This window comes from Erigeron canadensis, chromosome 4 (genome assembly GCF_010389155.1).
Source record: "Erigeron canadensis isolate Cc75 chromosome 4, C_canadensis_v1, whole genome shotgun sequence".
Taxonomy (NCBI): Eukaryota; Viridiplantae; Streptophyta; class Magnoliopsida; order Asterales; family Asteraceae; genus Erigeron; species Erigeron canadensis.
The window spans coordinates 44,054,582-44,072,160 of record NC_057764.1 but is presented as its reverse complement, the minus strand read 5'-3'; the positions used below and the strand labels follow the sequence as shown (position 1 = coordinate 44,072,160).

The window sequence follows — 17,579 nt, the reverse complement described above, 5'->3', positions numbered from 1 at the left end:
GAGATATATACCTCAAGCTCTGTGAGGGAGTTCTATTGATTACATAGCAGGCAGTTCTCATACCTTCTTCCCAAAACCGACTAGGTAAATTCTTTCCGTGTAACATGCTTCTCATAACTTCAGCAAGATGCCTATTCTTACGCTCAGACACCCCATTTTGTTGTGGGGTGTTTGGGCAAGTAAATTGCCTCTTGATTCTACGATCCTTAGGGTACTGATCAAATGCAAACGATGTGTACTCCCCACCATTATCAGATCGTATGCATTTGATCTTATGTCCTGTTTCTCTTTCAGCCTCTGACTCAAACTCCTTAAATTTTGACAGGACACACGATTTCTCCTTCATAAAATATATCCAAGTAAACCTTGAGTAATCATCAATAAAGATTACTGCATACCTGGAACCATTAGTCGAGGCTTGTCTTGCTGGACCCCAGCAATCTGAATGAACAAGTGCAAGCGGCTCTTTTTCTCGATGACTTGATGAAGAGAACACTTTTTGATGTGCCTTCCCATACTGGCACCCAGCACACACTACTTCTTTATTCACTTCAAGCTTTGGAAGCCCGGCTACTAGGCTCTTCTCCATCATCATCTTCAATTTGTCAAAACCAACGTGTCCCAATCGACAATGCCACAAATCTGCACTCTGCACATCTTTGGTCTTCTCAACATAGGCACTCTCTGCTGATAATACATACACCGTCTCCTTTTTGTGACCCGTCAAAATTGGAATTGAGGGTGTCACAAATTCCTTGTACATATGGACTTCTTCAGGACCAAACAACACGAATTTCTTTTCGGCAGTCAATTGCGGGACAGATAGAAGATTTTTCTTCATCCCGGGCACATGATACACACCCGTTAACTCCAACTTACACCTTCTATCTTCGGACGGAACCGTAACCTTGCCAATGTGAGCAATTTGATGACGTGAATTATCAGCAATAACAACTACTCGACTACCTTCATACTTTACTGGATTACTTAGCTTCTCTTTATCACCGGTTAAGTGATTTGAGCATCCTGAGTCAACTATCCAATCATCAAGTCGATTGGCGTGTTTTCCTTCAGTAGCAGCCAATGCAATTTCTGTTTCTTCTTCAACATGAGCGGCTAGGGCTTGTACATCCCAATGAGGTTCGTCTTCGACCGTCGCAGTATTACCCTCATCAGATGGCTTGGACCTACAATTGCGAGCCAAATGGCCAGGACGACCACAATTGTAGCAGTTGAAAGGAAATTTACGATTTCCATGTTTGCCTTTCGATTTTCAAGGTCACCGCTTGTTTCCCCCTTCTCTTTATCTGAACTTTCGTCTTTGTTCCCTCTCTTGGACCCATAATACCTCTTATTATTATTATTATTATTTGTGGGCCTATTTAACTTGTTGGGTCCTCCTTTGGGTCTATAGCCATTCCTGGGTTTGTTTGCATATAATGCTTCAACTTCAGCTTTGGCTGGTGCACTAATATTCATATCACCAATTTGCTTAGCCAACGCCTCTTGACTCGCCAACAAGTTTTCAAACTCATCAAGGGTCGGTTGTGTAGGCCAACCTTGCAGCGCCACAACAAACCCTCGGTATTCTGATCTCAATCCGTGTATAATAATACGTTTCATCCTTTCCTTGCCGATCTTGGAATCTGGGTCCAATTCTCCTATCTCTCGGCATAAGGTCTTGATCTTGTGAAAGTACTGGGAAATTGTCATTTCTTGTTGAGACACCGATAACAACTCGTTTTCAAGAAGTTGCAACTTGGAATCGTTCTTCTTTGAAAACAAGGTGTTAAGTGTGCTCCAAGCTTCATTGGGTGTCTCCGCGTCTCGAATATGTTCCAAGACTTCTTCTTCAACGGTTGTCTTCAAGATAAACATTGCTTTCCCCGATTTCACCTTCCACTTCTTCAAACTGCCATTTTGATCTTCTCGAGGAGGAGGTGTGGTATCCGAACCATTTACAACCTCCCACAAATCTTGTCCTTGTAGGTAGGATGTCAAACATGTAGACCACGTGTTGTAATTCGTGGTGCTAAGCTTCTTTACGCCTCCAAATAGTTGCATCTCAGACATATCGAATACTTGGATCGATTTGCTCTGATACCAAATGTAAAACAAAATGGGATTTAAACTTGATGAAATACAACTCTGATTATACACGAACTTATTTAATATATGAATGTGATAAAAAATGAAAAGAGGACGGAGAGAACTTTTGGGAATATTTCTACGTGATATATTACTTCAAACTGAAAACATACATATATAGTAGAAATATCCAAACTACCCACTACTGCACTAACTAGAAAATGGGAAAATATTAAGCATAGAAATAGCTAATATTGTGGGTCACGTAGACCTCTTCTTGTCTACTAAAAATAACGTGCAAAACTAATAAAAACCAAGTCAAATGAATTGTCCACTTCAGCTACCAAGTTGTACTCCACATAAGCTGCTACCATGATGATTTTTAAATTCAATAATAAAGATAAAAGAGAATGTAGTGGTTGAATAGGTGTACAGGTTGTTGATCTGTTCCAACTAGAGTTTTTTTTTTTTTTTACCGATTATCATTTTGGCATGCACATAGATCATAAAAAGACTAGACTTCCTGGGCTTTCTGGTAATCTAAATTAGAGGTGATTTTGAAGGTTCATACTCCTCTTCACCATACGGTTTCTAAGGCAAAAGAATGTGAGGCAATCTCTCGGGTCATCCTCTTCACAACACAATTAATTTTGTTTTACTTTACAAAAAGCTCCTTGAAATTACAAGTCCTAAGGAGAAACAAAAACCTTCTATAATGTCGACAAGATTTCCCTGACACATCTCATCATATGACATTAACAGAATTGTAGATAGATTGTATGTAAGCATGTATGTACACTATACTAACACTCCCTCTAGTACCAGAGTCGCAATATTATACTATACTTTTTCAAAAATAAAGGTAGCAATGATCAGCCAATAATGAATATATGTCATTTGCCAACATTAGAGAAGGTAAGACATATTAGAACTCCTGACCTCCTCCCCTTTATCACTCGAACCCTACTTGTGGCAAGTTAACAAATTCACAGAGGAACACAACATGCGATATGTAGGATGGTAACAGAAACCAACAAGAGTGATTGATTCACATTATTATCAGTTTAAGTAGCAGATAAACGTGCATAAACAATTCAGCAAAACAAACATAAACAATTTAGTATGCATCAGTGAGTTACAGCCTTGTTTACCATATTCGATTCCGCAGCCTTGCAAGATGGTTCCAACAAGGCTTCATGACATTCTCTTTCGCCATATTCTTCAGATTGGCCTTTATTCAATATGTGAATTGACTGAAGAAAATGATTTATATTACGGTGTATACAATCATAATTAAATCAGCCATTTTGAAATAACACGTTCATAAGTAAAAATATCAATCCCTTCATAACGCTCATCAAAGAAGAAGTTGTATATTGTGCAATGGTACACAAGTCTTGCATAAGATAGCACACGTACGTAGTAAACATAGTTGGCTGGTTCTATTTGATATGAAAAAAAAAAAAACAAATCACACATAAAACTCGCTTATTGTTCACTCCTAAATTCCAGTAATATAAGTTTACATGAATACAGATCGGAAGTATTTCTCGGTTATCTGGTTCACAGATTTCAAACATTCGGTGCTCTCTGGATGCTGGAAACTGTCATCAAGCATGCGGAAGCCACCCTTGCAGCTGTTCTGGTTACAAGATGGTGGGGTACGGTTGTTGATACGCTCCTCCCATTAGTCTCATGGCTATCTCGGAATCTCTTGCACATTCATGGATCTCTGGTTGATGTTGGCAGATTCAACAATTAGTATTCATCATCAACTATAACATCAAAAAAGAGAAAATTAAGTCGCTAATAGGCTTATGATTCCTTGGCCAAGTATTCAAAAGTTGTCATAAGAAAACTGTTCATTGAGATATATACTAGATTATCTGAGTTCCAATTATATCAAATTTTATATTTTGATAGCCGCCTAGTTACAATATTGTCACTGGTTCTTTTAGATCATAAATTTACAATAATATTGAATCCAAACACTTCATAGTACTAAAAAACTCTCAGTAGAGATAGCAAAATGGGTGGGGCGGGCGACTTTAAAAGTGGGTCAAACTGAATAAACTTTTGTTTAGCTCTCAAAGTGGGTCGAGCAGCCGAAATAACATTTGTCTAATATATATTTGGAGCTTTATATATAATTAGTCTGTCAAATATGATGACAAGAATGATGCTATGTCAATCGTAATCTAGAGCACTGAATAATATGAGTTAGGAGCTTTTTATTTGTTACCATTATTCAATTCCATCATTTGGAGCGGCCTTGCAAGATGGTTGCGACAAGGCTTTATGACATTAATCCTCTTTCTCTATATTCTTAAGAGTGGTCTTTCTTAATATGAACATGTATAGAAAATCTTTAATAGAAGATTCAGGTTCAACTTGTATGAAGTGGCTGTTGTCATCAAGATTGGTAGCAGCAACAAGATCCTCAAGCGCGCTCCTCCCAAAATGGTAACCATGTGGTGAATATATGTACAAACTTTCTTTAGGATAGAAGTTGACAACATCAAGAGCTATAGACAAGTCTTTCAATTTTCGTGCACAGATGGCCACGGATGTTGGACTCAAATTTGTAGGACTGGCAGCCAAGAAACAAACATGAATGTTTAGCAATAGCAAATATACAAACTAGATATATAAATAAAAAAAAAAAAGCAACAACATTTAGGAAAAGAAATATAATACCCTCCTGCAAAAAGAAGGATCCTCTTTTTCAAACTTGGATACCGTTCAATCAGAACAGCGATGAGAGTTGTAAACGCATCTTGAAGGTCCAACCTACCAGAACCCGTATCTATATCTAAGAAACAATCATAGACAAGTGTTTTAATTGAATGATTGAGTAGAATAGAAATCCTACATACATGTAAAATTAAAAAGGAAAAGAGTATGTTTATTAGAAACAAGTGAACCTTGAACTCTTTTCATGATTTGTTTAAGATCACTAGAAGGATGAAAATACTTGCGATTATAGTTACCCAATGTTAATATGCCCACAACAGAGCCTGGAATAGTCTGTAACAAAACACACACACGCATAAATATATTAACACAAAAATCGTACATTGTTAGCGTAAGAAAAGATATTAAAAATACAGTAACAAAATTATTATGGAGCATGAAAATTACGTGAAATCTAGTTTTGCAATAATATTCAATAGCATCACATTGAGCATCAAGATTGACAGAACCGTCGGGCATCCATTTAGAATTGTCGAAACCAATAAGTATAACCTGAAATATATAAAATTATATATACACATCATCAAATAAGTTGGTTAGTTTTTGGAATAAAATAAATAAATGATGAACACAGATCGATAGATAGATACCTCCGTGGCAGCCGCCTTAAATCCAAGGTAGGATGCCTGCAGATTCACACAAAAATCTCAAACACTTAAAATTGAGTATAATTTATAAATAGAACTTTAAGAATTCAGTTATTAGATCAATTGACGATTCATTGTCGATGGAATAATTAAAAAAGCACGCACATACCGATTACTTAAGATAGGTTTTTGGCAGTGTAGAATAATGCGATATGATGATATTTTTTTATGATAATTTTTTTAGGTTTAGGTTATTATTAGGAGATATATATACTCGTATAAAGATGGATATTAACTAGAATCTTTATACATATTTAGTCAAAATCATGTTATAGGATACAATATGTATAAAGATTCTAGTCAAGTAACTGTTTTATTTAAATTCATATTATATATTCTTGTTCACAAGCTTATAACAACGTTAACATATCGTATAAGATTTTCAGATTTAAATGACAAGCTCCTGTAAGAACAAACTGCATGCGCCAATAATATAGAACACCAATAAACAGTATACAAAGGGTTTATATGTACGAGTATATAGAACACTTTGTGAATGAACTTTTTATAAAGGGAAAGGATATTGAGACGAAAAGTCGAAAATCACATTAAAAGGTTTATAGATAAAAAGATACATACTTACAAACTGAACAAGCTTAGAAACTCATGAAAAGTTAACAAAAACTATAAAAATGTTTATCTTAGGAGATGTTCTAATTAAGGTCGACGTTTTAATGTCATAATAGATCAAGAGTAAGTAACTTTATGTACATAACCCAAATGGGTTTTCTTGACTAGTCGTCACTCGATAAAGAAAACTGAAGATAGGATTAATTTGAAAATTCAACAAGCGTCGTGAAGTTCTTATTGACAAGTCCATCATTGAAGGATTTTGTGTGTGCTTCATAAGAAACATGTTGGTGCATCATGCCCTCCCTAGCAGCTTTCCTGTACCCGTTGTTTTCAGCAGCCGTATCCTTCACATCACAGGCAAACCGCACTTTTTTTACTTTCCGTCCATCCTTTTTTCCTGATGACAAACAAGAACGCAACATTGGTTGTGAATTTGCAACTCTTCCACCACCAGATTCTTGACTTTTAACCGTGTTTTCAAGAAAAGTAGCCTTATCACGACACAACAAAAGCATGACCATGGTACTGGATACTGCCACCGTGGTTGCCAAGACCACTCCGTGTGAACTCCAAGCAGATAACATTTATTGGGTTGATAATTGTGGGGTTGAAGTTATAAATTGCAAGGTTATAAAGATTAAAGAGAATTTAGTGGTTGAATAGGTGTACAAGTAGTTGATCGGTTCCAACTAGACTTGTTTTTTAAGTTGAGTTTTTAATGTGCACCCAGAAAGAGGGGTGGGTGTAGTAGACCATGTAATATGGGTGGGGTTAGGGCACTTAAAATCAAGCCACTTTGGTTACTTGAGATTTTCTCTTATGCCTACACTACTTTTTTGAATAGTTATGGACTTATGGTATAGATTCTAGTAATGAGACAGGACCAGATGGGTGAGTCGATTGGTGGGTTGATAATAAGTTGCGACGGCAGCCCTTTTTCTTTTCTTTGCCGCTCCCCTCCCGGTTAGCCTTTGCTATAGAGCAAGTAAGAGACCCTACTATACGGCCAGTCTAGATTGCATTGACCCGCAGACTTTTTTTTTTGGTCTAGTTTTGCTGTATAACAAATCATTATTTGGTAAATGATTATAAAAACTAATAATAATAATATTATTATTATTATTAGTATTTTATTATTATTGCCACTATAATCTAAATCACTTATTAGGATTATTTAAATTACAAAGTATATAATTGTAATCAAATTGACTTTTTTTGAAATTACAACACATTCATAAGCAAAATTGCAATAATATCGATCCATTTATAAGTGAATCTGTCGAACTGTCACATTGGTGTGTAAAATATTCCTGTTTAAATGTCACTAATGACTTGTCTTTTGATAAGTTTTGTTAAATAAATATCACTAATCACTAAAGCAGACTGATTTGATGCATAACTATATCATTCAGAACAAAGAAACACTAATTATAAATTCATGTAAGGAGAGAAACAAAGAAGCTGCATTGTTCAATAGTACACAAGTCTTGCATAAGATAGCACACCTGGTAAATGTGGCTGTTGCTATATGGTATGGAAAAAGAACAAATCACAGATAAAACTCACTTATTGTTCAACCGTAAATTCCAGTAATATAAGCAAACATGAGTAGTTAAAACCTTTATTCAAACGTTAGAAAATGGGAGATTAGAAACCTTTTCTTATGTTGTCAGAATGGAAGGAAGGTAGTCTGATAAGGTTCCAAGAATGCGCGCATTTGTATCTGGGAAAAACTCACTTCCTGGCAGTTCAGTCACATTTCCTTCACCAGAAACACCAACAGGGTATCGAAGCAAGTGACCAGGCAAATCACTTTCAAGATTCTCACTGGAATAAAGATCCCAGTATTTATCGGCTATCTGGTTCACTTTTTTCACACATTCAGTGTTCTCTGGATGCTGGAAACTATCATCAAGCATGCCAAGATGTTCATACCATAGAGCCATACGGAAGCCATGGACTTGACCCCTTGCAGGTGTTCTGGTTGCAAGATGGTGGGGTTGATACGCTCCCATAGCTATCTCGGAATCTCTTGCACCATCCATGGATCTCTGGTTGATGTTGGCAGATCCAACGATTATGTATTCATCGTCAACTGTAACATCAAAAAAGAGAAAATTAAATTGCTAATAGGCTTTTAATTCCTTGGCCAAGTATTCATTTTGATTTTTCTGGTTATTTCTGATCAAAAGTGGTAAAAAGCTGTTATAAGGAAACTGTTCATTGGTTAGTAAATTATCTGAGTTCCGACTATATCAAATTTTTTATTTTGATAGCCACCTAATTACCAATTTGTCACTAGTTCTTTAAATCGCAAATTCACAATAATGTTGAATCCAAACACTTCATAGTACAAAACTTTCAGTAAAGATAGCCAAATGGGTGGGGCGGGCGACTTTAGAAGTGGGTCAAACAGGGTAAACTTTTATTTTAGCTCTCAAAGTGGGTCGAGCAGCCAAAATCACATTTGTCTAATATAAATTTGGAGCTTTATAAATGATTAGTGTGTCAAATATGATTACAAGAATGATGCCATGTCAAAATATTAATCTAGATCTCTGAATAAAATGAGTTCGGGGCTTTATATTTGTTAAAACACTCTTTTTAGTCTAATTTAGTAATTTGTTTCACCAATTAAAGATAACAATAACTCGAATCACCCCACTTATACGTAAATGGGTCAAGATTGCTACTTATAAAATTCATGCTAGAGATGGTATAAAAAAGACTGGAAAATGGAAACTGTGGTTTACCAATCATCATTTTGGCATGCACATAGATCATGAAACGCCGGGCTTCCTGTGCTTTCTGGTAATCCGAATCAGCTTCAGGTGCTTCTGAAGGTTCATACTCTCCGCTTTTCTTCACCTCACGGTTTCCAAGGCAAAAGAAAGTGAGGTAATCTCTCGGGTCATCCTCTATGCCTTGATCATTTAAGGCCCCGATGATATCTTTATACATCATCTCCATCGTCCTCCTTTGCCAGTCTAATATCGCTTGAACGGAAGCACTCTCCGGTATCCCTTCAGGCCACATCGGGACAACAACATAAACAGTAAACTTTTCTCCAGCCTTAATTTTGCTCACAATCTTTAAAGAAAGTTCTTTCGGAATCAAGTGCAATGCACCAACATCCTCAACCTTAATATCATCAGCCTGCCAACCGAATGAGCTTCCAAGAAAATACTGATTTTCAATATATATGAAGTTTTTAGCTCGGCGAATGGCATGAATATAAGCATCTTGAATACTTCGGTCAATTATGTTATCTTTGCCACTTACAAGACCTGCTTTTGCTGCCTCTTCTGGTGTTTCAGGGAAGCCAAAAGCAGCCCCACCATCGATAGACCGGAAAAGTTGAACATTCCATGATTCTGGATCATCATGGAAGGTGACTGAAGATGGTGGAATTATGTCATCAAGTTCTCTGAAATTAACCAAAACGTTTTTCCCACCTTGTTTCCTCCATCTTTGTTCAAAATTAAACAAAACATCCCATGCGATTGGTCCTTCAAGTTTTGAATGAATGTCATGCCACGGCTCTCGGGGTCCACCTTTAGTTATTGCAGCCTCTGCATAGTTGGGCTGGTGGAAATCATCATGGTGAGCAGTGTCCAATGTTCTGAACAGCGAATGAAACGGGGAATCATATCTCCCATCACAAAGATCAAGACCACCAACAAAACTCACCACACGCCTTCTTTCTGAGTCACCGTTGGGCAATGGAGAGTCCACCACTATAATTTTCTGGTGGTGCGTAAACATTGTTGATATTTGAAGATCCTGAATGAAACTTCCACCGTCATCAGGGTTTCGCGGGCACAGATTGCAATGTACGTCAGAACCTTGGAAAAAGTTTTCAGTGTCTTCATCATGGGTAGCCATTAACCCATCTTTCTTAAGTACATCTACAGAGGTTCTGTCATCCCAAACAAGCATAAGAACCTTAACACCTTCACTTGCTTTCTTTTTCAACAGCTCACCAAGTGTGACATCTCCTCCCTCTTTTTCCCTCCGTGTGTCCCTTATTAAAGAGATCTCGGTGTAAACTGACCATCCAGTTATGTAAATGAAGTGTTTTGCATTAGTGATTGCATCGAACACATCCTCCCAACATCTATGTGGCTCATAATACTTCCCACCAGCAAGAGGTATTTTGGGGATGAAATTATCAGGTACATGAGCATCTTGGTACAAAGAAACCCGACAACCTTGCCTCTGAGAGAAAAATGTATAAGGAACTCCAGGATATTTGGCATTTTTAATACCATGAGCCCAGTTACGATCTCTACTGACATCAAAGTATTGTAATTTTACATGGATCTTTGAATCAGCTTCTACAGGGTTTTTGTCTTCATCTAAGATCTCGACCCATCTATCCACCTCTTCTCCCTCTAAGAGATCATCAACAGGAACGTAAGCTCTTCCAATTAAGGTAGCACCAATAGGATTATCATCTTTAACAGTGAATATCACATTAGTAGCAGAGTGGGCGCAATAAATATGGAAAGATTCATTCCACTTCGGGTTTTCAGGATCATTCTCTAACAACTTAGTTCTACCTACTCTGCATTTGTCTAGATCGATTGTTGCATACATTTTTGGAGTTCCTTTCCCAAAACCAACAGTCTCCTCCAAGTTCGCCTTGAGCTGCAAGAAAGATACACCATTGAGAAATTCTGTTAACAGCATACAGATTTCAAAAAGCCTTGATCAGAGATTCAGATCTATATCTATTAGTAATTCATAAGGGTTGCTAGTAACAAGCACCATGATTAACAAGGTGTGTCTGCTTATTTTCTGGTGGAGAGGTAGATCATTTGTTAAATGTGTGGTTTATAATATTTAAATCTTTAAACGATAATCAGAATGTTTTCTTAGATACTTGTTTGCCACCTGGACATTGTTCAACTCCAAAAACTAGTTTCATAACATCTGACATAGTAACATGGTTCACAAAACAGCTCTCAAAAATGTTGTATACTAAAGACTTTCATGCAGAACATGAAGCGATCGAAATTAAGTACTTTAACCTTCCAAGTTAGATTTTAAATGTCATTTAGGGAAACTTGTATGTATTATGACTAAATACAAAAGGCATCTTACTTAAACTAAAAACATCACATACAGCTATTACAGTAAGGCATAGTTGTTAACTCGTAACTCAGTTCGTGAGTTGAAATCCTAATTAAACAATTATTAAAGTAAAACAGTAAAACAATAGGTTTCTTTTCACTGAAAATCACCGTGCATCATGAAAATCATAGTGCATCAGTATATATACTTGTGTTTCATGAATCTTTGTTCATCAATTTTATCATAATATAAGGGTCAAGATCTAGTCCTATTTGTTTTACTTTAATACTTGTTTTAAAATAACAAAATATATATATATATATATATATATTCATATAATATCGTATGTTGTAGATTTTGTGTTTTTAATTAAGCACATATTAAAAAATATATAAGATAGAAATGGTTAAAACAAAAATACTGTATGGATAAAAATAATATAAAAGGTAAAACATAAAATAAAACTAAAATCTTTAAAAACCAATGACTTTTGAGTTTTGACTGTTTCAAAGCAAAGACTCTTTCTCAGTTTCTCATATTGGAATCAATTCTTCAATCTCAAAGCATTTCATCTTTACAAATTTCTTTTTAACTTCCTCCATTTTCTTAATAAAACCAACGTTTCTAACTTCAAAAAGGAGGATGCTGATGAAATCCGTTTATTAACTTCAAAAACGAGTCATGAGTGACTCCGGGTCATGATAATAGTCGGTGGGTTTTGGCTTGACTTGTACAAATCGAATCGTACAAGTCTAACAACTATGCAGCAAGCTATACAAAATCATAAACCAGTTTGATGAAGAATCAAGAACAACTTAAAACAGAACAAATAAAATAATAATAATAAAGGATCATAATAGAAACAGGGGCAAAAGAAACCGAGAAAAGGTCAGGTAGGGTTATAGCATAATACTGGAATCTTAAATAAAACTGTTAATTCAAAGATTTGCACTTACTAATGGCTAAAATTTGGAAACAAATCGTCTAGCTCAAAAGATGTGTATGACCAAGAAACCAACTAATGGTACGAGTCTATACATAATGTCATGGATCAGATCTCACAGAATCAACAACACCAACCACTTAAGCTGACAAAAAGTTTGAAATTGAATACTATAATTTAGTTTAATTAGAATCTAAGGAAACAGCGATATACTATCGTAAACTATTTGCATTGTGTGTACTGTGCTAGTTTTAAAGTTCGTACAAGTAGAAAGAAAAAAAAAGTCAACATTTCATTAGGATCATTTGTGAGAAGAGTGTATATATATATATATATAATTGAGATAAATGCTAGACGATGATGATGAATCAAGTAATATATATATATATATATATATATGTATGTATGTATGTATGTAGGTATAGATAGATATATAGATAAAAGAAAGAAAAAGAGTGAGATATATATACCTTGCCAAAGATATTACCGCCACTTCCATAGCCATGAATCTTATCAACTTCATAGATTGTAGCATGAAGAGTTCCATGTAGATGTGTTTCTCCCATTTTTCTTCCTTTTTTTTTTTCAAAAAATCCTGCACCAAAAACGAGATCACGATTCAACTTGCGACGTAAACATACATCACACATACAAATGAATATATCATGGATCAAATGATCAGTTGGTATGTTGATGAAATCACAACGTACTATAAATCTATACAAATCTAGATCGATCAAGAGGTGTGTGTTGATTCAGTTCAGTTTTACTAAAAAATAAAATTCATTTTAAGTAAATAATTAAGTATAATAATGAAGTAGATGATGTGAAAAGATTAATTTGATGGCTTACTGTCTGAGAGAGATGCAGAAGAGGGCCGGGTGAAAGAATGTGATCAGAAAGTAGTTTGATTTAACTTATTTGTAGAAAGCAGCGTGAAAAAGAGACAGAAATCCGTGATTTCAGCTCTTAAAAGCCTCGCTAGCCCAATGTATCTCTACTTTTTATGTTATTTTATTTTATATTTTTCAGGGAAGATTAATCATCCCTCCTCATCTACATTAAGTAAATTAATTAAGGGAATAATTACTTCCTAATGCTTTGGCTTCATGATTATTAGAAGGTATAAAAATAAAACTAAATATAATTCAATGTATTTATTAATTTCCTTTTATCATTTGAGGTAAAACCTTATTGGTATCTCAGTTCTCTTGTAAAGATCTTGGGTATGGGGAGACCCAGGTACAAATCCTGAGGGACAAAATGTACTCTTATTAATTGTTGTGTCGTTTGACGGGTTAATAGGAGGTTTTCCTCCCTCCGTGGTTCCCTGAAAATTCGAACGACGTCCTGTCTAAATAACATAGAGGCCAATAAGTGGGATGAACAGATCCTCACCATTTGAACATTAAAAAAAAATTATTAACTTCCTTTTTCTTATTTAAATTATGATATATGAAATAACAAAATATTTGTCTAGAATAAATGAAGGGTGGTAATATTGATATGGTTCATTGTCATATCATGTCTTTGTCGTGATTTACTTCAAAATCTTTTTCTGATCGTGTTTGTAAATAACTTTTAGAAGTTTTGGAAGGTTTAATTTATTGTTATAAGCTCGAAATTTAAATTTTTTTGATATTTTATAACTTGATCTTACAAATTTTAAATCAGTAAAGTTCAATAATTATATTTGAAAAAAATGCTGACTACACTTTCAATATTCATGTGATTCCTTTCATTATTCCATCTCATCTACCAATCTACCAATATATATATAATAAGGTCCCAAATTTATTCCTAAACAAATAGGAACCCTTAGATGTACTCTATCTTTGATTTATAACCATTAGATCAAATTTAATTATTTCATTTTTAATCAATGACAATATTAATACTTATATTTTATATAATTAGTCAAAATATACCCCTCTTATATATTATTTTAATTTTTAATTTTAAAATGAATTTACATAATTAAAATTTATTCCTAATTCCTAATGTGCATACGTAACATGTTAAGTTGTAGGTGATTTTCAAAGTTACCTATTGTAAACAAATAAATAAAGAATATAATCTTTAAGTCCATGTTTAATTCCGAATTGATTCACAAACATATTATATGTGATATATTATTCTATTATTATTGTTTTAAATTAGTAAGTAATAACATAAAATCATATTAATATGTTAAGTTATTTATATTATTGTGTTTTTATTTTTAATCCAATGAACATATATACGAGGATTATATAATTTTTATTTGCGTGTTATATATATTATGAACATGACTTTTAACACATATGAGTTACTCCATCAATCCAATTTTATATCTTATTTTGGCTTTTTAAATATTTTTTTTTATCTTTGACGGTAAATAGCTTTATTTGTATTATATAGTTGTTGATGAAAACTATATCAATGAAAAATATATTTAAAATTCAATTCATTCATATACTTTATATCAAATATTATATAACACATGCGAAAATATTTACGGTCAAATTAAAAGAAGAGGACTCGAAAAGTCAAAGTATGACACTTAAAATGAGACGGATGGATTAATAATTAATGACTTACGTCAATGTAGTTTCATGTTACTTTATTAGCTAGAATTTAATACTTAATATCGGTAAATATATAAAATAATATTTAACTTTACAATATCATTATACAAAAAAAAAAATACCATACAAATATATAACACACATATATTTTATTAATCATCTTTCATTAAAAAACATTTTTGTATCATAAAAACATTTTTGATAACCCTACTAACCATTTTTGATATAAAATCTTAAGTGTCATACTTTAACTTTTCGACACTTAGAAATTAGTTTTATAATAAATAATACCGTTACGTTGGGTTGTGAATGTAAATAGCCTATTATCATTCTAACACTACAATCTATATGTATTAAAAAAACATTTATTCTCTACTTTTGTCCAATAATCTTTCGTACATAACTTTATTTTCTTATTTCAATCAAAATTAAAGTCAAATATTCTACTGATTTTGTTAGGAAAAGGATAGTTTTTATTATGTTTGAAATATATGTTAGAGATCCAAATCTACAACCTTTTCAGTGTAGGTCCAAAACTAGTCGGCACACCTTGGATCTTGTTCCGCCACGTGAGGACCACTACTACTTGAAATTTGAAACTAAAAGTCCAAGGATTATCCGATTATACATTACGCGTATGTAAAAAACGAGATCCCATATTAGCGAGGATGTATGTAATCAAGAAGCGTCAATTTACCAATATATATATAACAAGGTCCTAAATTCTTTTATGAATAAACAAGAACCGTTAGATAAGTTTAAACTTTTAGTTACAACCCTTAGATTAAATTATTATATCCTTACCAAATTTATCATTGAAAAAACACAACATTAGCCCTTGTAGTTTGTATAATTAAATCTTAGTATACTTAACTTAATATTTTATTTTTACTTTTTTTTTTTTTTCTGCCGACTTCATCAAAGAAAAACCAAAATTTTTGAACTTTTTTTTCCTTAGCCCAATACCAAAAAAAGAAGTTGTATATTCAACTTAATACTTTATTTACTTTTTTTTTGAAGTCGACTTCACCAAAATAAAACCAAAGTTTTTAGACTTTCTTTTTCCTCTTAACACAATACAAAAAAAAAAAAAAGTTTTGCTAATTTTTCACACTTGGAGCTTTGAAAATTTATTAAATAAAAATTTATTTAAAGATTTTAAGGTTTTTATTAATACATGTTTTATCAAATACATAGGAGGTTAATGACATTTAATATAGTACCATTCAAAATTCTAAAATTCTATAAATTTAACAATAAATACAGAATCTACAAATCTCAATATATTTGATGTAAAATTACTTTCAAATTTTTAAAAAAAAATTAATTATGAACACATATAATAGACTTTTTGAGCCTAAAAACTTGTGAAAAGATAAGATGATATGGGTGATAGGTCATATAAGGTGATATATCATAGAGTGTGATAGTCAAATGTTTTAGCCATACGGGCTCCGCCATCTGATTTAAAAATTCGCCGAAATTATAACGAATGACATCTCTAAGAAAACCCATATAATTTTTATAATTTATCGATGTACGATTTTTGAGATAAAATATTTTGAATTAGTTAGAGAAATAAAATGATTTATGAAGGAGCTATGTTATCAATAGTGGTGCTATAGCGGTTAGCGATCCTCAAGCAAAATAGTGGTCAAGTAGCGGTCCCGTTATTATCAGCGCTATTTTACCAATATCGGTGCTATATCGGTCCAAAGAATGGTAAAATAGCGGTGCTATAGCGGTTTTTTTTCAATTTTTTTTAAAAAATTTAACTATGAGCACATATAGTAGACTTTTTGACGCTTAAAGTTTAAGAAAGAACTTTTAAAACTGAATTCTTAAATAGAGGTGAAAAAAATAAGATGACACAGGTGATACGTCACAATGTGTGATAGTTCATAGGAGATGATATATCATAGAGTGTGATAGCCAAATGCTTTAGCCATACTGGCTCCGCCCTCAGATTTAAAAATTCGCCGAAAATATAACGAATGACATCTCTAAGAAGACCCATATAATTTATCGTTGTACGATTTTTGAGATAAAATATTTTGAATGATTTAGAGGAATAAAATGATTTATGGAGGAGCTATGTCATCAATAGCATTGTTACAGCAGTGCTATATCGGTGCTATAATGGTCAACGGTCCTCAAGCAAAATAGCAGTCAAAATAGCGGTCCAGCTATTATCAACGCATTTTACCAATATCGGTGCTATAGCGGTCCAAATAGTGGTAAAATAGCGTTGCTATAGCATTTTTTTTTTGCCCAAACTTGAAAGAAACACTAAATTTTATAAATATTAACACTAATGTTTCAAATATTGACATTTTTAAGCTTGACTTTTGATATTTCTATTAAGTATAAAGTATCAATTGATATTTTTATTAAATATTAAGTATTATATATATATATTGCATAATATTTTAATTACTGCTACATCTCATCGCTATAACCAATATATCATATATCGGACCTTGACCGCTACACCGCGATTTTAGTAATTAACTACTTAGTGGAAGAGAGATAAATGAGTGGTTGAGAATTGAGAAAAATGAAAAATGAATGATTGAGATGTATATAGATGTATTGTACATTATGCATTAGTAGGTGTATATTGGTGAAAAGTTAAAAATTTTGTAGAGAACAAATATTTTATAATGTAGTAGAGATAAAGTCATGAAATTTCATGTTTTTTCTTTTCTGTATATAGTAATATAGAGACATATCTCAACTTTGATTGTAAATATAATATTGTTTAATGAAATTTTGTTTATTTATAAATTAACTCATTTGAGCAAAATATTAATTTACAACTCTTGCATCATCTATATATATCTAAAAGTTCTATCAAGCAAGTGGAAAAATTGACGTATTATTGACGATTTATCGATGAATATTTAATAAGGTTAATCACTAGGGTTAATT

The 17,579-nt window shown here is 33.3% G+C and overlaps 1 protein-coding gene and 2 long non-coding RNA genes across 3 annotated transcripts; all 3 read right to left on the bottom strand.

Annotated features, from left to right (window-relative positions):
* Positions 1–3,528: 3,528 nt before the first annotated feature.
* Positions 3,529–4,862, bottom strand: LOC122594880. Its single transcript, XR_006323133.1, has 3 exons — positions 4,786–4,862; positions 4,331–4,678; positions 3,529–3,863 (listed from the first exon to the last, which is right to left on the bottom strand). It is a non-coding gene; the product is annotated as an uncharacterized LOC122594880 (long non-coding RNA).
* A 199-nt stretch (positions 4,863–5,061) lies between these two features.
* On the bottom strand, positions 5,062–5,646 carry LOC122595126. The gene is made up of 4 exons (XR_006323195.1): positions 5,599–5,646; positions 5,433–5,468; positions 5,230–5,334; positions 5,062–5,115 (listed from the first exon to the last, which is right to left on the bottom strand). It is a non-coding gene; the product is annotated as an uncharacterized LOC122595126 (long non-coding RNA).
* Positions 5,647–7,469: 1,823 nt separating this feature from the next.
* On the bottom strand, positions 7,470–13,022 carry LOC122594903 (phospholipase D alpha 1-like). The gene is made up of 4 exons (XM_043767193.1): positions 12,934–13,022; positions 12,552–12,676; positions 8,816–10,712; positions 7,470–8,157 (listed from the first exon to the last, which is right to left on the bottom strand). The coding sequence occupies exons 2-4, from the start codon at positions 12,645–12,647 to the stop codon at positions 7,724–7,726; spliced, it is 2,427 nt and encodes an 808-aa protein (XP_043623128.1). The 5' UTR covers positions 12,648–12,676; positions 12,934–13,022; the 3' UTR covers positions 7,470–7,723.
* Positions 13,023–17,579: the final 4,557 nt, after the last annotated feature.